The sequence below is a fragment of the Brassica napus genome, chromosome A4 (genome assembly GCF_020379485.1).
Source record: "Brassica napus cultivar Da-Ae chromosome A4, Da-Ae, whole genome shotgun sequence".
Taxonomy (NCBI): domain Eukaryota; kingdom Viridiplantae; phylum Streptophyta; class Magnoliopsida; order Brassicales; family Brassicaceae; genus Brassica; species Brassica napus.
In genome coordinates, this window is record NC_063437.1 from 15,313,464 (window position 1) to 15,337,781 (window position 24,318).

Genomic DNA, 24,318 nt, shown 5'->3' on the forward strand with positions numbered 1-24,318 from the left:
CATTTTAATTAGATAATAGGTTTAAATATGTAAATAAAACTGTGTATGTTGTAAATTTAGACTTTTTAGTGTAACTGAGCACTATCAATTATGGAAATTATATTATGATTTTATTTTACTAAATCTTTCTTTCTGTGTATATTTTTTGTTTTATTTTGCATTTTTACAATTTTATTGCATTATTCTTTAATTGCAGAAAATTGCTATTTCCAATTTTTGTTTCATATACCTTAAAAGTTTTCGGTTGATTTTTGTTTGTTTTCTTTCTCCAATTATAATGTATGTTCGACCGTTTTTTCTTGGGATCAAAATACTAATATCATCAGATAGAAAAGCTTAAATTCCAAGAATGAAGTCAATATTTGTGCTAGAGAAAATTGATTTAGCCACTAATATAGTGAGATATTATAATATTATAAGGTATGAAAACTCTTCTATGTTGTCATACCCTGGACATAATTAAGTTGTTATCAATTGATTTTATATTTGTGATAACTGGAAATACATTTTTATGTCTTTCTTACATCATCCTTAATTGGTTTACGGTTCGACCATTTCTAATATACTGAGAATAACATAATATTAGATGTTGATTATCTCCTTCCAATTAGGATTGAACAGAATGAGAGAAATTTAAGGTGAGACCACTTTACAATTTTGTCATCATATCTATATAGAGTTAGTTTATAAATTACTCCATATGTTTCAAAATGTAATCAGTTTTAATTAAAATCTGTAATATTTAAAAGTTATTACTTTAGTAAACTGTCATTTAATATATAAATTTAATCAATTATACAGGAATTTACATAATTTAATTGGTCACACAATATCCAATAAATATAAAGTTACATTGAAATATAAAAACAATTTATATAGCAAAACAAAAAATACTTTTAAACCATTATATTATAAAACAAAGGTATATTCAAATTATATTGAAACATTAGAATAATAAGAATCAGAAAAGCTGAAATCTCAACATTGATCATGCCTTAGACCATCTCCAATGTATTTTTCTATTTTTTCTTTAAAATTGAAGAATTTCATAATAGAGATGGATTTGTCTCCGGCGTATTTTTCTATTTTCTCTCCTAAAAAAGAATATTCTTGATATATTCTTTTCTAAGTTTACTAATAATATTTATTTATTTTGAAAATCAGACCAATTTTGAAAATCAGACCAATTTATTTTAGTATTTTATAAAATTATGATATTATTTACACTAAATATTTCTTTACAAACTATTATGTAAATAAAAAATATAATTATATTTATATAAATAATATATTTCACTAAAAAATATTTTTGGTTATAATTGTTTAAGTAAAAAAGTTAAAGGATCATTTTGTAAAAAATATTGTTTCTTATTGGCCGATTATTTTCGCCTCTGTGGACACTCTATCTGAGGCTTATATCTTCGAGTTTTAATTAAAATCTGTAATATTTAAAAGTTATTACTTTAAAAAACTGCCATTTAATATATAAATTTAATTAATTACATAGTCATGTACATAATTTAATTGACCATACAATATCCAATAAGTATAAAGTTACATTGAAATATAAAAATAATTTATATAGTGAAACAAAAAATAATTTTAAACCATTTTATTATAAACACAAAGGAATATTCAAATTATATTGAAACATTAGAATAGTAAGAATCAGAAAAGTTGACTTCTCAACGTCGATCATTTACGTCGGCCATCCCTTAGACCATCTCCAATGTATTCTTCTATTTTTTTTCTCTCTAAAATAGATGAATTTCATAATAGAGATGAATTTGTCTCCGATGTATTTTTTTATTTTCTCTCCTGAAAAAGAATATTCTTGATATATTATTTTCTAATTTTACAAATAATATTTTTTATTTGTGAAAGTTGAAAACCAACCCAATTTATTTTAGTATTTTATAAAATTTTGATATTATTTACACTAAATATTTCTTTACAACTATTCTGTAAATAAATAGTATAATTATATTTATATAAATAATACATTTCACCAAAAAATATTTTCGGTTATAATTGTTTAAGTAAAAAGTTAAAGGATCATTTTGTAAAAACAAATAGAAGAGGTGACACGGCAAAAATATAGTTTTTCATTGGCCGATTATTTTCGTCTACGTGGACACTCTATCTAAGGTTTATATCCTCCTTTTATTACTTGTTTGATTACGGATCAAAACTGAAAAACCTTGTTTATATTTATTTCTTTTTTTTAACTCAATGTGGTGGTTGTTCTTTCAATTAGTAATAAAGCATCTTTTCAATTTCGTTTAAACTCTATATGGTGGTTGTTGTTCCAATTAGTAATGCAAATCATTTTCACTTTTCAGAACAAAAGATTTATATCTCGTGGACTCGTAAAGTCAATAGTCATGCATCCAAACTTATCAAAACTTGCAGTGCTTATAAAACCGTTTAGGTTACAGACAAATCTCTACTTTCCAATGGCATCTATAAACAAAATGCAGAGCTCGCAGCACATTTTGCCCCAACCTTTATGTTGTACAGAGCAAGTTTATGAGTAACAAACGGATGATAATTAACACATTTTGCCCACACATTCCGGCTCTTAAAGGAAAGTCTTCGGTTGGTTGCAGCACTACCGGCACCGGTTGACATTCCAGGAGCATTTTAAATCACCAAGGGGTTTAAATGGGCTCGGTTTTGACCCGTAAAGTGCCTCATGTTCTGCTATGAGCTGTTCTTGGAGCTTCATCAAATCTTTTAACATGCAGAAACCAGTATCATGAGAAGTTTATATTGGCCAAAAAAATTCTGATGGAAAGCAGATAAGTACATACCCATTGGAGTCGGTGTTCTTTCTCTTTACCGCATGAGTAAGTTATACTCCTCAAGCATGGGAAGTAGACGGATCTACACACAGAAAAATAGTGCTTATTGTGGCTGCTCCATGGCTTCTCGAATTGCAGCCTTGGTACCCAAATGTAACATTAATCTAAGTAACACTCCAGGAAAACTAATCATCAATAGTAATAAATGATCACTGACCTGGTTTTACATATCCATCTTGTCAAACTCATGAACGCAACATATTCCATTATCAAGCGTTAAAGTACCAGCCTGCTAAAGAGTAAGATGGCATTAGGCAGAATTAAAACATAGAAATAGCATTATTGCGAGGATCAGTTCATCAATTCAAAAATTACAATGCAAAACTCACCAGTTTAAGGTTTTTTTAGCCACAGTTGCAATCAACCCAGCTGCAGAAGAGGACTTCCTAGATGTATACACACACTACGCCTGCGGCGTAAATGCATCAACAAAGCGACACTGAGGAGCTTTTTAGAAAATATAAAACAATAGCAATTAATATCCAATGAGAACCAGTACCTTAGGAATGAGGATTTAGCACAGCCGTTTATGTCTCCTCTAAGATTAATGCCTTCAGGAATAGTCTCATGCACATCTGCAAGGAACATGAGACCATCTATTCATGTTTGTATCATCTATCCAGGGTAAGTTCTTTCACTGGGGTTGATTAAGCTTCTTATAAGTATTACCGATACAACATAAAACAACAACAATATTTTTTGTTTCAGAGATCAGACAATGAAGCACAATCAACACTCACCAGAAATATCAAGGTATGCCTCAGGCAAAATAGGAGGGCCATAATCAATTGTCTTTCTTGAGCCGTTAAAAATGCGCCCAAGCATCTATTGAGATACATGTGTTTTCAGTAACTGAAATCGTACAATGAACAGAAAAGGTTAAGACAAATCATTATAAGCAACCACTGGTTCCCAGAAACTCTTAAAAGAAGAGACTTTCATAGTAGATACCTCGGTGAATTGAACGGTGTCAATTTCAGATGTTCTTTCAAAAACCTGAAACCAAAAGAAAATAAGTTTATTGAGAACATTGTACCTGTACAGCCAATTGCCTTGGACAACATCTTTCTCGCCATCAACCTCCATGACCTGACCACGGTTCTCATAGATCCATCACCTAAGCGAATATTAACAATCTCCTGGTACTTTGGATATATTTAGATAGATTTCCTCTCCTTTGGAAACGGTACTCGTTTTCTGATCAAATCATTGAAAGTATCGATGATCTTAAAAATTGAGAGACTCTGAAGCAAGCAGTAGAAATTGAATACACACAAAAGAAAAAAAAAACTAACCCCATCAAATTGACAAAAAGTTGAATAGTTAGCTCGATAGAGAGCTCCAACATCGGACCACCGTATGCGTTGTCTCTGATTGCCTTGCAAGTTAACTGATACGGCCGAAGAGCGCCACCTTCATCGCAATTGAAGAAGTCACACCTCCCATCTCTATCTTAGTAAACTCCACTCTCTCTCTCTCTCTGTTTCTATCTCTTACACAGTCTGTATAGAAGAATACGAAACTGGTGAGTTAAATATCAAGTAATCGGTTGGCTGAATTGAAGGATCTTAATTAATTGAATGCAGAGGAGAGGCATTACGAAGGCGGTATCCCAGACGTTGTGGAAGCAAAGGTTTCAAAGCCGAGAAAGAAGATGGAAGTTCATATAGACTTTTGGTGGGCCAGGATTTGGTTCGTGCTGGGCTACATAAATTAAATGGGCAAACTTCTGAAAATGTTAAACTTTGTGTGCGAAAAAAGAACCGTGTGTTTCATCATAATTATTAGAAACCCAACATGGTCTGTGACATGGCAAAAAAAAAAAATCCTATTGGTTGATTATAATTGCCGACGTGGACACCCCAGCTAATGAGTATATTCCCCTTTTATTATTGTATATATATATTGATTCTCGCCTCCATCAAAAAGCGTACATGCCCCTAATGTATTGAACGGCATTCTTCTAAATATCACCGAGGAAAGGACATAAAACCTGTGGCATAAAACTACTTCAAGGATTTGAAGTGGTGTATTACCTCCGAAGGGGAAATAAAAGTGCAGTTAAAATAGTAAAGGGGACTACTATGTTTACGTCTTTTGTCTTTAAATTGTATTCTATTGTACATGTGTGGTTGAAACCATGTATGGAGGCTGATAAGCCAATTGTAAAACATTAAAATTGTTTAATAGAAAGTAGTTGTTGAGCCAAAAAAATAAAACCGCTATGTCTTTTACCTCTGTAAGATAAAATGTTTTTAAAACCGAACCAATTAGCAAACTGAAAATATTTTGGGTCATGGATCATTGTGGTTCTATTGGATTCGATCGTGTTTGATTGGATTAAACTAAATTTAATAATATTATAAATTATATTTATATTATTACAAAGATAAATCATGCAAATAAAATATTTCAGTAATCATAATATTTTTTTAAAAAAATAAAAAAAAACTGACAATATAATAGAATTAATAAAATAATTTAATACTTTAATTTAAATTTAAAATAAATTCCAGATATCACATTTAAACTTTATTTTCCATGGTTTTATCATTCTAAACTAGGTGTCTTCCTGCACCATGTGCAGTAAAAAAAGTTTAAAATATTTTTTAACAGATAAATATAAATTATATGTTAAAATAAAATTTTATTAATATTGTAAATTTTTTTCTTCGCATCAATATTTTAGTGTAAATTTATTAATTAAACATAAACATTATATTTAAAAATATGCATGTATATATTTGAAATTATAATCTTTGATAGATTTTTCTATCTATTTATTTTAATTAAATATATTAAATACATTTGTAAAAGTTGCATAATTACCAAAAATTAAAATTAAACAATATTTATAAAATTTGTAGATATATAAGAAAATAATGATTTTACGATTAAATTTTTATAATTTTCTAAAAAAAATTGTATACATTTTTGAAAATTTTAGTAATAAAATTTTATAATTTAAAATATATACAATTAAATTATATTTCGAAATTTATAATGCCATAATTGAATATATTTATTTTAAAGATGATTTATGAGTTATTCCCATATTCTTAAAAAAATTTCGAAAATATAAATTGACATTAAATGTAATATATGAGTTATTACGATATTTTAAAAAGTTTACCAAAAATATAAATTAACATTAAATGTAATTGTCCAAAATCTATCTATTTATTTTAATTAAATATATTAAATACATTTGTAAAAGTTGCATAATTACCAAAAATTAAAATTAAACAATATTTATAAAATTCGTAGATATATAAGAAAATAATGATTTTACGATTAAATTTATATAATTTTTTTTAAAAAAATTGTATACATTTTTGAAAATTTTAGTAATAAAATTGTATAATTTAAAAATATATAATTAAATTATATTTCGAAATTTATAATGCCATATTTGAATATATTTATTTTAATGATGATTTATAAGTTATTTTCATATTCTAAAAAATTTTCTTAAAATATAAACTGACATTAAATGTAATATATGAGTTATTACCATATTTTAAAAAGTTTACCAAAAATATAAATTAACATTAAATGCAATTGTCCATATTATATTAAGTTATAAGACATGTCATCAATTTCAGTAGCCACGTCATATCACTACAAGAAAACACGCCGAATTCCGACGGAGGTTCCGACGGACTACAATGTCGTCGGAATTCCGTCGGCCATTTCCGACGAATTTCCGAGGAAAAATGGTTCGTCGGAATATTCCGACGACTTTTTGACGACATTCCGATAAAACATATAACCGTTGTAGTCGTCGGAAATTCGTCGGAATATACCGACGAACTTCCAACGACATTCCGATTAACAGATATAACTGTTACCATCGTCGGTATTCCGTCGGAATTTTCCGACTAATTTCCGACGAACCATGTTTCCGTCGGAAATTCCTCGCAAAATACCGACGACATAGCGACGACAAAGGGTTCCATTGAAGTTTGGAAATGTCCTCGGTAATTCGTCGGAATATACCGACGACATTCCGACGACCTTGTCTAGTTCGTCGGAATGTCGTCGGTATATTCCGACGAATTACCGAGGACATGTGTTTCTAAAAAATTTCAAACATAAAAATCAATAAATTTATATGCCAAAACTATGAAAATAACACATAATAAGTGTTTAGTATAGTATTAGATCACAACCGTTCAAATATAACAACTCATTAAAATATTTATGTATGCATATCATTGTTTTCATAACATCTCATCTTAACACTCATATACTTATACAATCATATTCATCTAATCTTACACTACAAAAAATGTTGTTGTGTAAAATCGTGTTATAAAAACATTTTTATTGTTAAATCTTTATGCAAATACTATATATATTATCAAAGATTTGGATTTTGCATTTAGAAACTTGTAATCAACCCCTAAACACTAAGTCGTCGGAATTCGGTCAGAAAAGGTCGTCAGTATTCCGTCGGAATATACTGACGGACACCAATGCCGTCGGAATATACTGACGGACACCAATTCCGTCGGAATTTCAATTTACCCGGGAAAACCAAACCGCGTGAAAATTTTCGCGAACCGCCAATCGGTATATTTAATTATCCCGACGGAATACTGACGAACCTGTGTCCGTCAGAAACGTTAAATATAATTACCCTTCTTCTTCCTTCTTCGTTATTTCCGCCTCCGCCTCTCTCTCAATCCTCTCCACGATTTCTCTCCCTTTCACGGCGATTCCGACCATTCTCGAGCTCCTATCACCGGCGAATCCTCTTCTCACCCTCATATCTCTTCCCCAAACCCCAAATCATGTAAGAATCATCCCAACCTTGTTTTATCTCATTTTTTTAGGGTTTTGGAAGTTAGATCTCGGATTTTAGGTTGTTTGATTGAAAATTTTAGGATTGAATGGATAGTTTAGGATATATAAGTTAGGATTGTTGTTTGGATTGTTGTTTTAGTTTTTCTTGGAATTATTTTGTGTTTTTGTCAAAATTCAAGACGTTTTACTATTTTTAAAACATTTTTTGTTTTTTAAAAACGTTTTTCAAGTTTCCAGTAATAATCTATGTATAATAAAATGTTTTTTAAAAATTTTAAAAATATTTAACAACATTTTTCTATATTTATAAAATTTTTATAATTTTGTTTACATATATATATATATATATATATATGTATATATAAATCATGTATAATAAAAAAATTAAAAATTTTTATAATTTTTTATAAGTTTCCAGTAATAAACTATGTATAATAAAAGGTTTAATAGTTTTTTTTTAAAACGTTTATAAAACCTTTTGTAAATATATAAATGAAAACATTAAAAATAGAAATGATTTGAAAAGATTTTTGATGTATTAATTTTTTTTAGGTCCGAGGATGTACCCCGCCCCGCAGCCCGTCTTCGACGTAGTTCGGTGAGCAGTTCCCGTGCATCGGGATCGTCTCACGAACAAAGCTCGGTTCCCGCATATATTCCCGCTCCAGAAGAAGGTCAACGCCGAGATAATGCAGAAGCTAGATCGTTTGATGTCTTCGAGTTCTTAGTTTTTTTCTGCTTTTTAAAACTTTCTGAATGTTTTTTTTCTATTTCGGTTTGTATGAATTTTTAACTTTCTGAATGTTTTTTTTCTATTTCGGTTTGTATGAATTTAAATTCTATAATATTATTAGTTTTAAATTTCAGATTTTATTTATTTACTAATTAATTTTTAATATAAAAAAATATAAAAAAATGCAAAATTAATTCGTATTTAAAATTGATATATTCCGACGAATTGAGGGCGTCGGACTATACCGACGAACGAAGTCCTCGGAAAATACCGACGGAGAAGGTTCCTCAGAAAATTCCGACGAACCATAGTCCGTCGGTATTTTCCGAGGACTCGGTTCGTCGGTATAGTCCGAAGAACGTGCTCCGTCGGTATATAGTTTTTCCGATGAACTCTGGTCTCGTGTGTCCGCATCGGAATATCGTCGGAAGTTCGTCAGAATGACGTTTCTCGGTATTCATCAGAAAGTCGTCGGAAGGTCTGACGAAATTCCGACGAATCCTTTTTTTCGACGAAATTATACCGACGGACTGGTTCGTCAGAAATTCGTCAGAGAATCGGTCTATTCCGACGAATTTCTAACGATTTCGGCCATCAGAATCTTCTTGTTTTCTTGTAGTGTATTAGTTTTGTGAAATTGATTGTAAAAAGGACATGTGGCAAAATCACTTTGCAAATATAGTCTACGATATCTTCATCCCTTAAAAAAACTTATAACCAATCATCATTTCACGCAACTTATTACTGTCAGTGATTAAAATCGGAAAAATTGCATAAAAAACCTTGAAAGTGTCACTTACTAGCACTTTATACCTTGAAGTTTTTTCACTAACACTTTTAACCTTCAAAGTGACATTTTTATCATAAAAAACCTCCAAAGAAGAAAAATGACCGACTGAACAAGTTAAAAACAGTTTTTTTTTCAAAAAATAATTATTTAATTAATAAATAAACAAAAAAAATAATAACATCGAAAAATTTAACAAAAACTCATAAATTAAAAAAGTGAGAAAAACAAATAAAGATTTAGAAAATTAAATAAAAAATAACTAAAAATTCAAAAATAAATAAGATCAAATTAAAATACAGAAAAAATAATAATAAATTTCAAAAAATTGAAAATTCAAATAGTTTTTTTTTCTCATTTTCAAATATAATGTCAAAAATTATCATTGGAGATATGCCAAAAACCGTCATTGGAGATATGTCGGAAATGACGGTTTTTGGCATATCTCCAATAATACGGTTTCTAGCATATCTCCAATGATAATTTCTGACATTATATTTGAAAATGAATGTTGATCAAAAAAAAAAAGAGAAAAAGACTAAGATAGCACAAAACCAAGTTTTTGTTCCCAAACTAGTATTCAAGGCTCAAAATCACAAAAATAAGTTTCATTAAGGAAGTAAATATACACTTATAACCATTGGGTTAATTAATCCAAATTTTAGGGTTTATAGTTAAGGGGTGGGGTTTTGGAATTAGGGTTTAAAATTTTGTAAAATAAAAAAATAAATACTAAAAATTTAAAAATAAAAATTTTAAAAACAGTTTCAAAAAGTATTTTTGAATTATAAAAAAAATTTGAAAAAAATAAAAAAAATATTCGAAAAAAAAGAATTTCAAAAAAAATTATAAAAAATTTCGAATCTGAAACTATAAAAAGAAATTCTTTTTTTTCATTTTTTATTTTTATTTTATTTATTTTTATTTGTTTATTTAATTTTAAACCAAGGGTCTTAGGGATATTTTATCCTTTAATGAATGTCATTTTTGTGACTTTTTTCTTCTAGTGCTATTTTTGAGACATAAACTCAAAAGGTGCTATTATTGACAATTGCCCAAAAAAATTCTTTTTTAAATGATTTTTTTTTTGAATTTTCACTTTTTAAAAAAAAATTATGATTTTTTTTATTTTTCTCCATTTTAGTTTGATCTTATTTATTTTTTGAATTTTTTGTTATTTTTTATTTAATTTTTTAAATCTTTATTTATTTTTCTCATTTTTTAATTTATGAGTTTTTTGTTAAATTTTTCGATTTTTATTAATTTTTTTGTTTATTTTATTAATTAAATAATTATTTTTGAAAAAAAAAACTGTTTTTAAGCTGTTCAGCCGGTCATTTTTCTTGGTTGGAAATTTTTTATGATAAAAATGTCACTTTGAATGTTAAAAGTTCTAGTGAAAAAATTTTAAGATTTAAAATGTGAGTAAGTGACACTTTCAAAGTTTTTTTATGCGATTTTCGCGATTAAAATCCCTTAAAATCTTATTACAGAATTCCCAACTAACAATAAGATCTGAGCCTACATATTACAACTCTTTTTCTTTCTTCGGACAGATTTTCTAAGAGAATATGATTCTCTCTTTTTCTTTCTTCGGACAGATTTTCGTTTCAGATTTAACCGCCAGTTTTTCCATGTTCCCAAACTCCATACCATCTTTCCATCTACGTGGACATATATCCATGAGTCCAGGATGTTCCTGCGAAATCTGAGCTCAATCCGAGCTCATTTTCCAATCAAACAAGATTACAAGACAATTCATCAAACATATCACTTTAGAAAGACATGAATAACTACTAATCCGACCGTCCGCTTCACAATCTCACCGTTGATTATGAAGTCGAATATTTCATGATTATCTCTACCAAATATCAACTCGATGAAGATTCATTTACCTTGTCAAACGGACTCTTAACAATGCTACAATAGAAAAGTTTCTGCAGATCTAAATGACTTTGGGCCAACTTTGAAAGTGATTTACTAATAGATCATATCTCTGATGCGTACTCCAGTTGATTCTATAACTCTCTGCAAGGATATCTTTCCATATATTACTTGTTCGTGATTCACTTCTTTTTATTCTGACCGTAATCCTCTCCTAAAGTAGCTTACCAGTACACTATCTCATGGGTTCAAGTTGCAGGTTTTTGACAGATTTAACAGAATCCTATTGAACAAGCAAAAGACACATCAACTGATTATTACCTCTTCTCGTGGTACTTTTAGTCCGAACAGTTTCTCGAACACGTACTCTGTCGGAAACCACCTCCTTCCTAATCTTCTTTTCTAAAATCAGACCAGAATAACACGTACAAAACCCCAACTCAAAACTAAGAAAAAAAAAACAGATGAAAACACTTAAAATTATTCTGGTATTAGAACAATAAGAAACTTGCAACCTATGTTGCAAATACAAACAGTAAAAAAAAATGTTAGATACAAGGTAAACCAAAAAAAAAACGAAACAAAATCACAAACATTTATCTTCTGTCAGCAAATAACAAGCATTCGCTAACAATACTCAGTAATCATATGAGTACATAAAGAGAAAAACCACACATTAAAAAAAAAAGAAAAAAGAAAAACCACACATTGTGAAAACGATGTTTTAGATGCCTCAAAGTAAGCTTTTAAGTAGCTTTCAAAGTTTGTAGAAGAAAACCATAAACACTTCAACGTCTGGCTGTTCTTCTGGTTTAAAAAAACCTCTCTCTCATTGAGATTAACTCCTTTCTAGCTCCACTCACTGTCAATCTGTTCGTAGGAGATTCTTCAGAACACCGAAGTCCAACGTCCAGAACCAGCGTCAAACACTCAGCAACAGGGAAGCCGACTCGGAGACCATTATCAAGAATGGATTCGTCTGTAATATCCAACACTCCTTCTGGCAACGCAGATTTGATGTAGCTGTGTAGGCTAAAGTTTCCCTCCAAAAAATCACTGGTTGGTCTTTTCCCGGTGATCATTTCCAAAAGCAGAATCCCAAAGCTATACACATCACCATGTATTGATGGCTGTCCTCCCACTCCATACTCTGCGCCATAATTCATGTAAGCAATAGTCTAACAAATACCCCATATGTTTTAGTTGTTGTTTTAAATTTATGCATACAAATTAAGAAAATTTTAATCATGCATATTTTCTAAATAAAAACATCATTACCTATATATTTAATCACATTTCAACCAACACAAAAGTCTATTGAAAAATATAAAGAATCATATAACATATAAAATTAATAAATTTTGAATTGAAATGTTAAAACACACTTATTTTGAAACTAAAATTTTATTCTAAATGACAATTAAAATGAAATGGATGGAATATAAGTTACACTAATTTTCTTAATAAAACATAAGAGATGTGTGATAGTTTCACCTGGTGCGGCATAGCCGATTGTTCCTCTAACCCCAGCGGAACTTAGTTGGTTGAAGAATGACTCCTGATCAAAGTTGAGAAGACGAGCCAGACCGAAGTCGCTAACATGCGCAGTCATATCATCGTCTAGGAGGACGTTGCTTGGCTTAATATCGCAATGAGCGATAGCTTCAAAACAATGAACATGAAGATACTCCAAAACAGAAGCCACATCTATGGCAATGTTGAGCCTCTCAAGAAGTGTCAAGGCTCTTGAGGGCCTATGAGTAGTCTCTTCCACTTCCTCAGGGTGCAGCCACATATCAAGGCTTCCATTAGGCATGAACTCGTAGATGAGTGCTTTGAATTCGTTTCCTTGAAAATCAATACTCGAACAAGCCGTCAGTAGTTTCACAAGGTTACGATGCCTTATGCCCTTGAGGGATTCACATTCTGCAATAAAGCTCCTCATTGCTCCACGTCTCTGCATGTTTAAAACTTTCACAGCAACAACCTTGTTCTCTGCAGGGAAGGAGGCTTTAAAAACGGTACCAAAACTTCCTGAACCAATCATATTGCCTGAAGAGAAGCCAACAGTTGCATTTCGGATCTCTATGTAACTCATCCTCTCATGGATGACCTCCAATGTGGACGTAGCTGAGTTATTGATCTGCTGGTTCTTCTTTCTTTTTCTGAACAAACATAGATAAACAGAAGCTACGAACAACAGCAGCAAGAGAAACGATATGCCAATGCTTACTCCAATCTTTACATGTTTTGAACGAGAGGAATGCTTTGATCCCCTTGAGCATGGCTTGAGTTTCAACTCCTTGATGCCTCCACAGAGATTTTTGTTTCCAAAGATCGAAACTATAGAAGCATTCTGAAATTTTCCTTCCGTTGGAACGCTCCCCTCGAAATTGTTAAAAGATAGATTGAGATATTCCAAAGCAGAAAAGTTTGCAAGATATGCAGGTATACTTCCAAAGAGACTATTATTGGAGAAATCAATTATTTTAAGACCCTTTAACCTTTGTATATCTGGAAAGGCTCCATCAAAATGATTTCCTTCCAGCAAAAGTGTTTCCAAGGAGAGACAGTTTCCCAAAGTGTGTGGAAGTTGTCCGGATAATTTATTATGTGCAGCCCATAGCTCAACAAGAAATTTAAGTTGTCCAAGATCTTCTGGTAGAGAGCCGGTCAAAGAATTACCTGACACATCTAGTTTAACGAGGGACTGAATTTGCATAATATCCTGAGGTATAGTCCCAGACAACTTATTAGACCCAATCAATAAGTGTAGTAGTGAAGTACAGTTACTGAGACTTGGAGTAATGGTTCCTTCAAATCTATTGTTGGCCAAATATAGTCTCTCTAATCGAGTGAGGTTTCCTATAGAAGATGGTATCTCTCCAGATATACTATTTGAACTGAGATTCAATACCTGTAATCGCAAGAGTTTACCAATAGAGGCCGTGAGTAAACCCGTTAACAGATTTCCTTCTAACGTGAGCTCTTGTAGGCTTACGAGATTCCCAATTTGGTGAGGAATGTTTCCAGAGATGAGATTGTTTGCAAGGTCTAAAAACCGGAGGTTTGTGGAGAGATTTGCAAGGGAGCTGGGCAAGTGACCGCCAAGCCTACTTCCACTAGTCGATAAAGCTACTAGTTGGGTGCAGTTAGTTAAAGCATCAAGAAACTGAAGATCTCCAACCCAAAAATTATTAGAAAGAAACACATATTGCAAGTGCCGTAATTTTCCAATGCTGGAACGAATACTTCCTGTCATGCTGTTGTCATTGATTAAAAAATGTTGAAGAGTCGACATATTGGCAAGTGTTGCTGGAATGTCTCCTTTGAAATAATTATATCCCATATTGAACTCCACTAGGTTTGGTAGCAGTTTACCAAAATCAGTTCTCAAGGAACCCGAGAAATGATTATTTTGTATGAAAAAATACTTCAGTGATGAGAAATTGTATATTCCGTGAGGAAAACCACCAGAGAACTTGTTCTTTTCTAAACTAAGAACAACCATTTGATTCAACCTAGCTATATCACCCGGAATTTCTCCTTCCATACTGTTTTGACTAAACCTAACTCTTTTGAGTGATGTCAAGTTTCCAAGAGATTCAGGGAGCTTTCCTTTCAAGTTGTTTACACCAAGATTCAAGCTGACAAGCTTCTTCAATGACCCTAGCTCTGAAAGAACACCTCCTCGAAGATGATTTGAATTTAAATAAAGTCCCAACAATCTAGAGCAGTTAAATATGCTGATTGGAATCATTCCTCCCAGATCATTAAAGCTCATAACCAAGACATGAAGTCTAAACAAATTTCCCACCTCGTGAGGGATGGTTCCACCAAAAGAGTTATTAGAGAGATCGAGTATTATGAGAAACGAAAGATTACCAATAGATGGCGATATCACCCCGCCCAATTGCAACCCTGGGAGGTCCAAACGAGTAACCCTCTTGTGTTTAAGGCCGCATGTAACTCCTTTCCAGTTGCACAGAGGGAATGACTTATTCCATGAGGACAAGACAACTTGTGTGTCTTTTGAAACTTGAGATTTGAAGTCCAGCAACGCTTTCCTATCAGTTTCATCACTAAAACCATATGCTTCAAGTAACATGAAAGCACTCAAAGAATATAAAAGAAACGATCTCATGTTTTCTTTTTGCAGATAAGTGAGAAGAAGCAAGTGCAAAATCTCTTTTGTCTTTTTTTCTTCTTGTGGAGAATGGTGAGCCAAATTGGGATCTACGACACTGGTTCACAACTACATATACCAAAGTATAAGACACCTCCAGAATCCCGACTACTTTGTAGTCAACTTCCAGGTCGTCTGAGTCAACTGTTCCACTAGTCTCGTTCTTATTAGAAAGTATTACATGGTGGGACAGTTGTTGAATTGTTAATAATACTTTCGGGCACTTTATGCTCCAAAACCACTTTGTTGGCTCCTTACATACAAACTAGTATTATTACTCCTTGCTAAGCACGGCTGGTTGCTTTCAAATCATTTAAAATAAAAATTTTCCACTAGTCTTGTTCTTGTTACTGTAAGAAAACCGACTTGAAATAAACAATGAAATATAAAATGATAATAAATAAATGAGAAAACTGCTATTAAAACACTAAACTTTCAAACTAAAACAAAAAGAAAACCTCAACTCATGTTTTAAAAGTTCTTCAATTTTAAATTTTTTTTTTTTTTGCTAACCGAGTATCCTGACCCCAATAAGGTGGTCCAGACGAGAGACCGAAGTGAGCATGGACGCTGTCATGGCCAATTTTAAATTTTTTGATTGTTTTAAGTTTTAACTCACATATTTTATTGATTCGGCTACTAAAAACTTAAATAATCAACTGTTAGACTCGATTAAAAAAACTAAACATACGTTAACTCTCTAACGACATCGTATAGCTAAGTTTTTAATCAGTTCTGAAAATGGCACTGTTAGAGAATTAATAACAAGCATTTAGTTTTTTAATCGATTTTAATAGTTGACTATTTAAATTTTTAAAATGGCAGAATTAATAAAATATAAGAGTCAAAACGATCAATATTTAAAATTTGAAGATTTTTTTGATTCAAACATGAGTTGAGATTTTCTTTTGCTTTAATTTAAAAGTTTAGGGTTTTAAATTTTTAATGGCTATCTTCTCATAAATAAATAGATGAAATTGAAAATGTTTTCGTAAGCAATTTATTTATGTTTCTGATTATTTAATTGTTTTCAACCAATAAAGAAAATTATTTTCCACCAAACTTTTTTTTTTTTGGTTTAATTGGGAGATGACAAATCCTCGTATTATTCTCATGGCAGTTGCCGACGGGAACAAAAACTGAACTCCGCTCCCAAAAGATCTTCTACGGAAACAAAATCTCAGATCTGATCGAAGAGGAGAAGAAGAGATGGATGATTTCTTAGACAAGTTGCCGGAGATGGATCTGATGCGCTCGGAGAAGATGACGCTCGTCCAGCTTATCATCCCCGTCGAGTCCGCTCACCGTTGCGTCACTTATCTCGGCGAACTCGGCCTCTTACAGTTCCGCGACGTGAGTGTGTTCAGATCCGCCTTCTTCTTCTCTCTACAAATCGATCGGAATCTGTTGCTTTTCGTCTGTTTAGATTATTTAGAAATCAGTGGAAACATCGAGAGATGCACAATGTAGGGGATTGATTACTATTCTTTGATCCGTTCTTCACTGATTAGATTACTTCCACCGCGAGTGGACATGCTCAGTGATGATCTTTGCACAATTTGTTCATGTTCTGTGGAACTGGATTGATAATTGAATTTAAGAATTAACGTATCTCCGTTAGTGTTAAGAGTGAGATGTGGTGAATTCGAAGAAGCTGATACTTTCTCTTGTCTTCGTTTCATTAACAGCTAAATGCCGATAAAAGTCCATTTCAGCGCACATTTGCTACTCAGGTATCAACTCAGCCTTCTCTTTTGTTCTGCTACATTCGATTCAAGCGTGTGTGTGATTCAATGCAGATAGGTTATATGTAGTTTACTGATTTGGTGGGGGAGTTTGGGTTCACATAGATGTATATTAGGCTTGGTAGAAACTTCGTCGAAATATGATGATTCTCCATTTGGGTGTATATAATGGTGGTTATTTAACTTTGTTTTTAAAATCTATAAAAGATTTCTTCTTAAGAGTTCATTTATTTTTGAAATATAATTGTAGATTCATCTCGTCTTTTGTATTACATTAACTCTCTCACGCAGGTAGATATTGTTTACCAAGCCATGATTATCCGCAGTGAGAAGCTGAACATATTGTTCAGCCTTGAAAATATTGGTTCCTTCTTCATATGTTTTATCTGCCATATAGTCATTACTGTTACAGTTTAGTTTATATGTTTTCTTTTTGTATTCGCTCTGGTTGTATGTTTTATGTAATACAACTTTGAGATGAAGATGCTAAATGTATTAATCACATTTGTTTTCGATATCAAGTGCGATGTTGTAAAAATTCCTTAAGCACCGAGCTTCCCTGCTTACGCAAATTCTTTTGGGCTTTTAACAGGTAAAGCGATGTGGTGAGATGTCAAGGAAGCTGCGCTTTTTCAAAGATCAAATTGATAAAGCTGGTCTAAGATGTTTACCACGCCATGAAATAGAACCGGACATTGAGCTTGGAGATTTAGAGGTAAGAGATGAATTTTCTACTGCTCTTTCTGCTGAGAACTATTTGGTATCTATCGCAATGCCTCTTTTATTGGGCTATGAGGACGGTATTTTCTTTTTGACACTTCATAGTTTTCTATGTATCTTTAATTGCTTTCTTCGGCAGAGACAACTTGCTGATCACGAGCATGAGGTACTGGAAATGAACTCAAACAGTGAAAAGCTTCGGCTGACATATAACGAACTTCTTGAATTCAAGATAGTTCTTCAAAAGGTTGGTGTATTCGCCTTTATATCTTGTAATTGGAAAATGTTTCGTTATTCTGGCTTTTTCCCTCTATACTACCTGAAAATTTATTTATCAATGAAAGAGGTTATATTGTGCGGTAGCGGGTGCTCAGTTTTAAAAATTTTGTTTCGTAAGATGTGCGCTCATCTTCCTCTGTTTATGATTTTACTTTCTCATGTATTGCTACTTTACTTCTTTTTAGGCAAGTGGTTTCCTTGTCTCAAGTAATGCTCATGCAATTGGAGATGAAACAGAACTGCATGAAAGCACCTACTCAAATAACGGTTTTATTGAGAGTTCCTCTTTACTAGAGCAGGTGATTGCATGCCAAAGTTTCCATTTAACTGCTGTTATCCGGAAACTAAGTTACCTTTCTAAAATTTCAGTTATTTTTCTTCTCAGGAAATGAGGCATGAACCCCTGAATCAATCAGGACTGAGATTTATTAGTGGAATCATTAACAAAGACAAACTTCTTAAGTTTGAAAGAATGTTGTTTCGTGCAACAAGAGGCAATATGCTTTTCAACCAAACACCCTCTGATGAGGAGATCATGGATCCTTCAACATCAGAAATGGTGATGATGATCTCTTATTTTTTCACACAGCATATTGTCTTTTATTTCAATTAATCACTGAGATGCTTATAACTAACTGGTTTTGCGCTCATAGGTGGAGAAAATTGTATTTGTGGTTTTCTTTTCTGGGGAGCAAGCAAGGACAAAAATATTGAAAATATGTGAAGCATTTGGTGCAAATTGCTATCCTGTCCCCGAGGATACAACAAAGCAGAGGCAGCTTACGAGAGAAGTGAGTTGGATATTCCAAAACTTGTTCTTTTATGTGTATTCAGGGAGAGCTATTTCAAGATATTTGTATGTGATCAGTAGCGCTAGTGACTGTTAGTTACTGCATCACACTATAATTTCGATATTTATTGTGTATAGGTTTTATCCCGACTCTCTGATCTGGAGGCCACGCTAGATGCTGGAACTCGCCATCGGAATAATGCTCTTAATGCTGTTGGTTACAGCTTGACAAAATGGATGACCACGGTAAAAAACCACATCTTCAATTAGTTTTTTTTTACAATTATTTTTTAGTTAAGAGTATGGGAGATTTTATGATAGAGTATGGAACAGTCATGATTTTAGCGTCCCTTTTGGTGCTAGGTTCGGAGAGAAAAAGCGGTTTATGATACTCTGAACATGCTAAATTTTGATGTAACCAAAAAATGCCTTGTTGGCGAAGGTTGGTGCCCCACATTTGCGAAGACCCAGGTATGCTACAATGTTTTGTTCCCTTTTACAACATAAACCAATATTATATACTTGCAAGTTTTCAATTTATTATCAATAACGTGTGTGCAGATTCATGAGGTCCTTCAGCGAGCCACTTTTGACAGCAATTCACAAGTGGGCGTTATATTTCATGTAATGCAAGCGGTAGAATCACCTCCCACCTATTTCAGAACGAACAAACTTACTAATGCGTTCCAGGAGATTATTGATGCTTACGGGTTAGTTCCACTATTGAGCATTACCGCTTTCTAACAATAGCTGAACTTGGTTTGTTCTGTATCTACTATCTAATGAAGATTGAACCTTTGACTTCATGCTTACTTTTCAGTGTTGCAAGATATCAAGAGGCAAACCCGGCAGTTTATTCAGTTGTCACATATCCCTTTTTGTTCGCTGTTATGTTTGGTGATTGGGGTCATGGTCTATGCTTGCTGCTAGGAGCGTTGTATCTTCTTGCTCGTGAAAGGAAGCTGAGTACGCAGGTCTGGTTGTCACCTAAGATACTGGCTTCGAGCATGAGATGATTACTTATCAAAAACAATATAACATACATAACACACAGTTTTGTTTGTTTTGGTTAGTGGCTGATAGAGATAGGTTACCTCTGTTTTGATGAACTGCAGTAATAGTTATGTTACGTTTTCCTGCTCTCAAATTCTGATACAATTTTATATGCTCTGATAGGCTTTTTGTTTTACACATGAGAAATGGTGATTTTCATTTATTTAGAACTGGTATAGAAGCTCTGGATAATTAGACTTAGTTTACTCTACGATTATTGGCCTTCTGTGAAATTTCTACCTTGTGGTTTGATTTTTCTTCGTTCATATTTACAGAAACTCGGAAGCTTTATGGAGATGCTCTTTGGAGGCCGCTATGTAATCTTACTAATGGCACTTTTCTCAATATATTGTGGGCTTATCTACAATGAGTTTTTCTCTGTTCCTTTCCACATATTTGGTGGTTCAGCTTACAAATGCAGAGATGCTACTTGTAGGTATGTATTATGTTTAAATCTTGTTCTCTTTAGTGAGGAGCCATGTCTTTTATTATTATTCTGCTTGTAGCTGATAAGGATATTATTTTTGTCTAGTGATGCTTACACAGTTGGTTTAGTCAAGTACCGTGATCCATACCCTTTTGGCGTAGATCCTAGTTGGCGTGGAAGCCGTACAGAACTGCCTTACCTGAACTCGCTTAAGATGAAGATGTCTATTCTGCTGGGAATTGCTCAGATGAATCTGGGACTAATATTAAGTTTCTTCAATGCTCGCTTCTTCGGCTCATCGTTGGACATAAGGTTTGCTCCTCTCTTTATTTTTACTTTCCCAAGCTTCCTGATTCCTTGGGTGACTTATGTCTTTTGTGATGTGTCATCAGGTATCAGTTTATCCCTCAGATGATATTTCTGAACAGCCTATTCGGTTACCTTTCACTACTCATCATTATCAAGTGGTGCACTGGATCTCAAGCGGACCTGTATCATGTCATGATATACATGTTTTTAAGTCCAACTGAAGAACTTGGTGAGAACGAGTTGTTCTGGGGCCAGCGTCCACTTCAGGCACGGTTTCCTGTTTTTTTATAAATCCAAAAGCCACATAAGTTTTTGCACCATCCTTACTCATCTTGATTGGAACTATTCTGCAGATTCTGTTATTGCTTATGGCTTTCATTGCCGTTCCATGGATGCTTTTTCCAAAACCTTTTGCACTCAGAAAAATTCACATGGAGGTATATCACTGCATCTGTTTGATTTTCTTTTTGTGGTGTCTGGCTTATCAAAGGATGGTTTTGTTTTCTATAGAGGTTTCAAGGTCGCACGTACGGCGTTCTTGGTACATCGGAGGTGGATCTGGATGTAGAACCAGACTCAGCTAGAGGACATCAGGAAGAAGAGTTTAACTTCAGCGAGATATTTGTTCATCAGTTGATTCACTCCATAGAGTTTGTTCTAGGTTCAGTATCTAACACAGCATCTTATCTTCGTCTCTGGGCTCTGAGGTAAATCTTAGTGAACGTTTCTGCGTTTTACATATAACCAATTTCGTTTCTAATATAGTATATAACCAAACTCATCACAGTTTGGCTCATTCGGAATTGTCGACGGTTTTCTATGAGAAAGTTCTTCTTCTTGCCTGGGGGTGAGTAGCATAAGCTTAGTTACATGTTTTTAATTTTCTCACCTTTTATATCTCTTGACATTCGTTTACGTTATGGATTAACAGGTATGAGAACATTTTGATCCGGTTAATCGGAGTAGTGGTGTTTGCGTTTGCAACAGCTTTTATACTTCTGATGATGGAAACACTAAGTGCGTTTCTTCATGCGCTGCGTCTTCACTGGGTTGAATTCATGGGGAAGTTCTTTCATGGAGATGGTTACAAGTTCAAGCCTTTCTCTTTTGCTTTGATCTCAGATGACGATGAATAAATTCAACCTTAAACTCCTCAGCCAGCCATTTGCACATCCCACTTTCCCCTCACCCAAAACAAAAAAGATTATACGGTAACCATCCAGTTGCTTCGTCTTTTACATAAGAAACGATATATATACAGTTAACAGAATCTTTGGAAATTGGTGTTTGTAGTTAATGTCAAAAGTGGAGAATGTCTTTTTTCCCTAAAAACAGAGAACGAATTAGATCACTTTTGAGTTTTTTTTTTTTAATATATATACCTATCCCTGTAATGGATTTTTGGAGGCGAGAGATAAATGAGAAGTTTATGTTTGGTAAATGAAAAACATACAAGAACTTTTATCATACGTAATGGTAATGCTAATGGTAATGGTACTGGCAATGACAGAGTAGTATGTATTTCTCTCAGCTAACGAAATCGTGTTTGATACGTACGCTTGAATATGGGATTCAGATGATAACGGACGAGTTTATGTAAGAATGTTGGGACATCAAAATCATGGTAGTAAATTATGGTTTTGCTGAATATTAGCTTGTAGAGTAATTAATCGCCAAGCATTATAAAAGTGATATATTTTTCAGAAATAATTTGGACCGAACAACAACACTTGGACTTTTTGAGTTTTAACCGCAAATGGTGTCGAACCAAAAGGAAGTATTCGAACCGAAATACAACAGATCGGTAAGATGGAGGTGAATATTAAAAAGAAAGCAAATTTAGATGAGCGAGAGATGTCGTTTCTCAAATAAAGACCTGCATGTGTTATTGGAGGATTTTAATGGTGTATGGGGAACTAGGCCAGTCTGCTTGGGTTTCTTATTTTTTGAATAAATAGTAGGAGACAATGGAGACATTGTCTCCTGCATCCTACCAAAAAATAAATAAAGACATGCTAATGCTATTCTATCTCTACATGCCATTCTATTAAAACTGAGTTACGTAACAAAATGTTATTAAAATATTAAAATTTTAAAAAATCTCAGAAACCGTAGAGAATATCTCAACTGATGGAATTGCTTTTAATTTATGAATTTTGGAGTGTTTTATTTTCTTACATTTACAACTAAAGATGGTGTAACATTTCTAAACATAAGACAGAAAATTCAAATACATAATATGCTTGATCTCTACAGGATTATTACAATAGTTGATGTTAAACAAAATAATGTTTAATATACACAAGTAATCAATACTATTAAAGGGAAGGATTTTGAAAAAATCTACCTATGAAAGTTGTTTGGACCTATTATTTTTAAATTTTTTTAGACTTACCATGTATATTATAACAATAATTGACAGTCTTTTTTATCCTATAGACGCCCGATTATTACTCTAACCATGCGAACTGTATACATTATTATTTATACATAACCACTAAAACCGATTGCTAAACCACCCTACCCAAACAAAATACATTACATGAACCAAAACCAAAGCACAAACTATTATAACTGTTACGTTAACGAAATATTTATTTCCCTCACATACTACCATCGACTACAAAACACGTTACATGTAAGATACTACACTACATAGAAGCTTTATACAAGATTTGGGTGTAAGATTATATGATTCAAACACTAAATTTCATTAGTGAAATAATCTTCAAAATTATATGATTCAAACACTAAATTTCATAATTATGAAAAGCAAAACAAAACCAAACCCGCGCTTTCAAGCGCGGATCAAAATCTAGTTAATCACTTAAAACTCTATTCTTTTTAAGACATTATTAGTAAAACTCTTCCTTTTATGTATCCATCACTGGGAAAAAAATTCAGAACTTGTTCCCATCAATCCACACACTCGATACTCAATCAAAATTGATTATATATCTTCTCTCTGAAAATTTAGTTTTGCTGTTTTGATCAATTTCTAATTCCAGTTTATCGATTAAGTAGGAATTGAAAAAAGAGGGTGAAATGTCTAATTGAATGGTATTGATTAATAGTGTCAATATTAAAGGCTTAATTTGTTTGATAAATTTCCAGTGTGTTGAATTGGAAGAAAAAATATGCGAGTAAAGAATGAACAGTTGAGAATGGCAAGTAATTTATCTTCATATGCTATTTCATTGTATTGTTTTAAGGTTTTATAAATTGATGAAAAGATTCTAATCCACAATATATGGTACAGTATTAGGCACTGGTAGATATACCAATAAGATATTTGTGAAGAAGAGATTAATGTGAAAAATTATGAAAAATCAACAGATGAGGATGACATGTAACTTTACATCATATGTTATTCTATTTTATTGTTGTTAAGGTTTGATAAATATAATAGAAATCAAACTTGTAATTGGTGAATAAATATGATCCACTACGGATATACTATTTGGTAGTGGTAGAAAAAACAAAAATATATGAAAAAATATTCAATGCGAACAATGGTGAAAGATGAAAAATTTGGCGATGACACGTAATTTGACATTTTATACTATATTTTGTCAAAATCGAAGCTTGTAAATAGAATAGAAACATAAATTGTAATTAGTGAATGAATGTTTGACACTAAATACAATACATTGTTTGATAGTTTTTGTTATAACAATACATCTCCAATGAAAAAAATGATTATTGTTTTTTGTAACAATTTTTATACACTAT

The 24,318-nt window shown here is 32.5% G+C and overlaps 2 protein-coding genes and 1 long non-coding RNA gene across 6 annotated transcripts; 1 reads left to right on the forward strand and 2 right to left on the reverse strand.

Moving 5' to 3' along the window:
* Window positions 1–2,396: 2,396 nt before the first annotated feature.
* Window positions 2,397–4,619, reverse strand: LOC106450024. 4 transcript variants are annotated; one of them, XR_007339071.1, is made up of 9 exons: window positions 4,465–4,619; window positions 4,160–4,366; window positions 3,816–4,061; window positions 3,605–3,716; window positions 3,364–3,439; window positions 3,194–3,273; window positions 3,022–3,093; window positions 2,814–2,886; window positions 2,397–2,733 (listed from the first exon to the last, which is right to left on the reverse strand). It is a non-coding gene; the product is annotated as an uncharacterized LOC106450024 (long non-coding RNA). The 4 variants fall into 4 exon arrangements; XR_007339069.1 differs by having other exon boundaries at window positions 2,814–2,943; XR_007339072.1 differs by having other exon boundaries at window positions 3,022–3,096.
* A 6,992-nt stretch (window positions 4,620–11,611) lies between these two features.
* LOC106446892 (probable LRR receptor-like serine/threonine-protein kinase At3g47570) lies at window positions 11,612–15,363 on the reverse strand. Its single transcript, XM_048777812.1, has 2 exons — window positions 12,572–15,363; window positions 11,612–12,227 (listed from the first exon to the last, which is right to left on the reverse strand). The coding sequence occupies exons 1-2, from the start codon at window positions 15,219–15,221 to the stop codon at window positions 11,890–11,892; spliced, it is 2,988 nt and encodes a 995-aa protein (XP_048633769.1). The 5' UTR covers window positions 15,222–15,363; the 3' UTR covers window positions 11,612–11,889.
* Window positions 15,364–16,352: 989 nt separating this feature from the next.
* Window positions 16,353–21,781, forward strand: LOC106446891 (V-type proton ATPase subunit a1). Its single transcript, XM_013888708.3, has 18 exons — window positions 16,353–16,616; window positions 16,952–16,996; window positions 17,601–17,723; window positions 17,868–17,975; window positions 18,193–18,306; window positions 18,393–18,566; window positions 18,661–18,798; window positions 18,936–19,043; window positions 19,161–19,268; window positions 19,359–19,507; window positions 19,618–19,771; window positions 20,126–20,286; window positions 20,383–20,589; window positions 20,670–20,853; window positions 20,940–21,023; window positions 21,097–21,293; window positions 21,374–21,433; window positions 21,518–21,781. The coding sequence occupies exons 1-18, from the start codon at window positions 16,473–16,475 to the stop codon at window positions 21,720–21,722; spliced, it is 2,463 nt and encodes an 820-aa protein (XP_013744162.2). The 5' UTR covers window positions 16,353–16,472; the 3' UTR covers window positions 21,723–21,781.
* The last annotated feature ends 2,537 nt before the right edge of the window (window positions 21,782–24,318 follow it).

Coding starts and splice junctions, on each gene's coding strand:
- LOC106446892 (XM_048777812.1), bottom strand. CDS start 15,221: ATGAGATCGTTTCTTTTATATTCTTTGAGTGCTTTCATGTTACTTGAA. Junction 12,228..12,571: donor AATCGGCTATGCCGCACCAG/GTGAAACTATCA, acceptor ATTATGGCGCAG/AGTATGGAGTGGGAGGACAG.
- LOC106446891 (XM_013888708.3), top strand. CDS start 16,473: ATGGATGATTTCTTAGACAAGTTGCCGGAGATGGATCTGATGCGCTCG. Junction 17,976..18,192: donor TCAAGATAGTTCTTCAAAAG/GTTGGTGTATTC, acceptor ACTTCTTTTTAG/GCAAGTGGTTTCCTTGTCTC. Junction 19,508..19,617: donor GAGATTATTGATGCTTACGG/GTTAGTTCCACT, acceptor CTTACTTTTCAG/TGTTGCAAGATATCAAGAGG.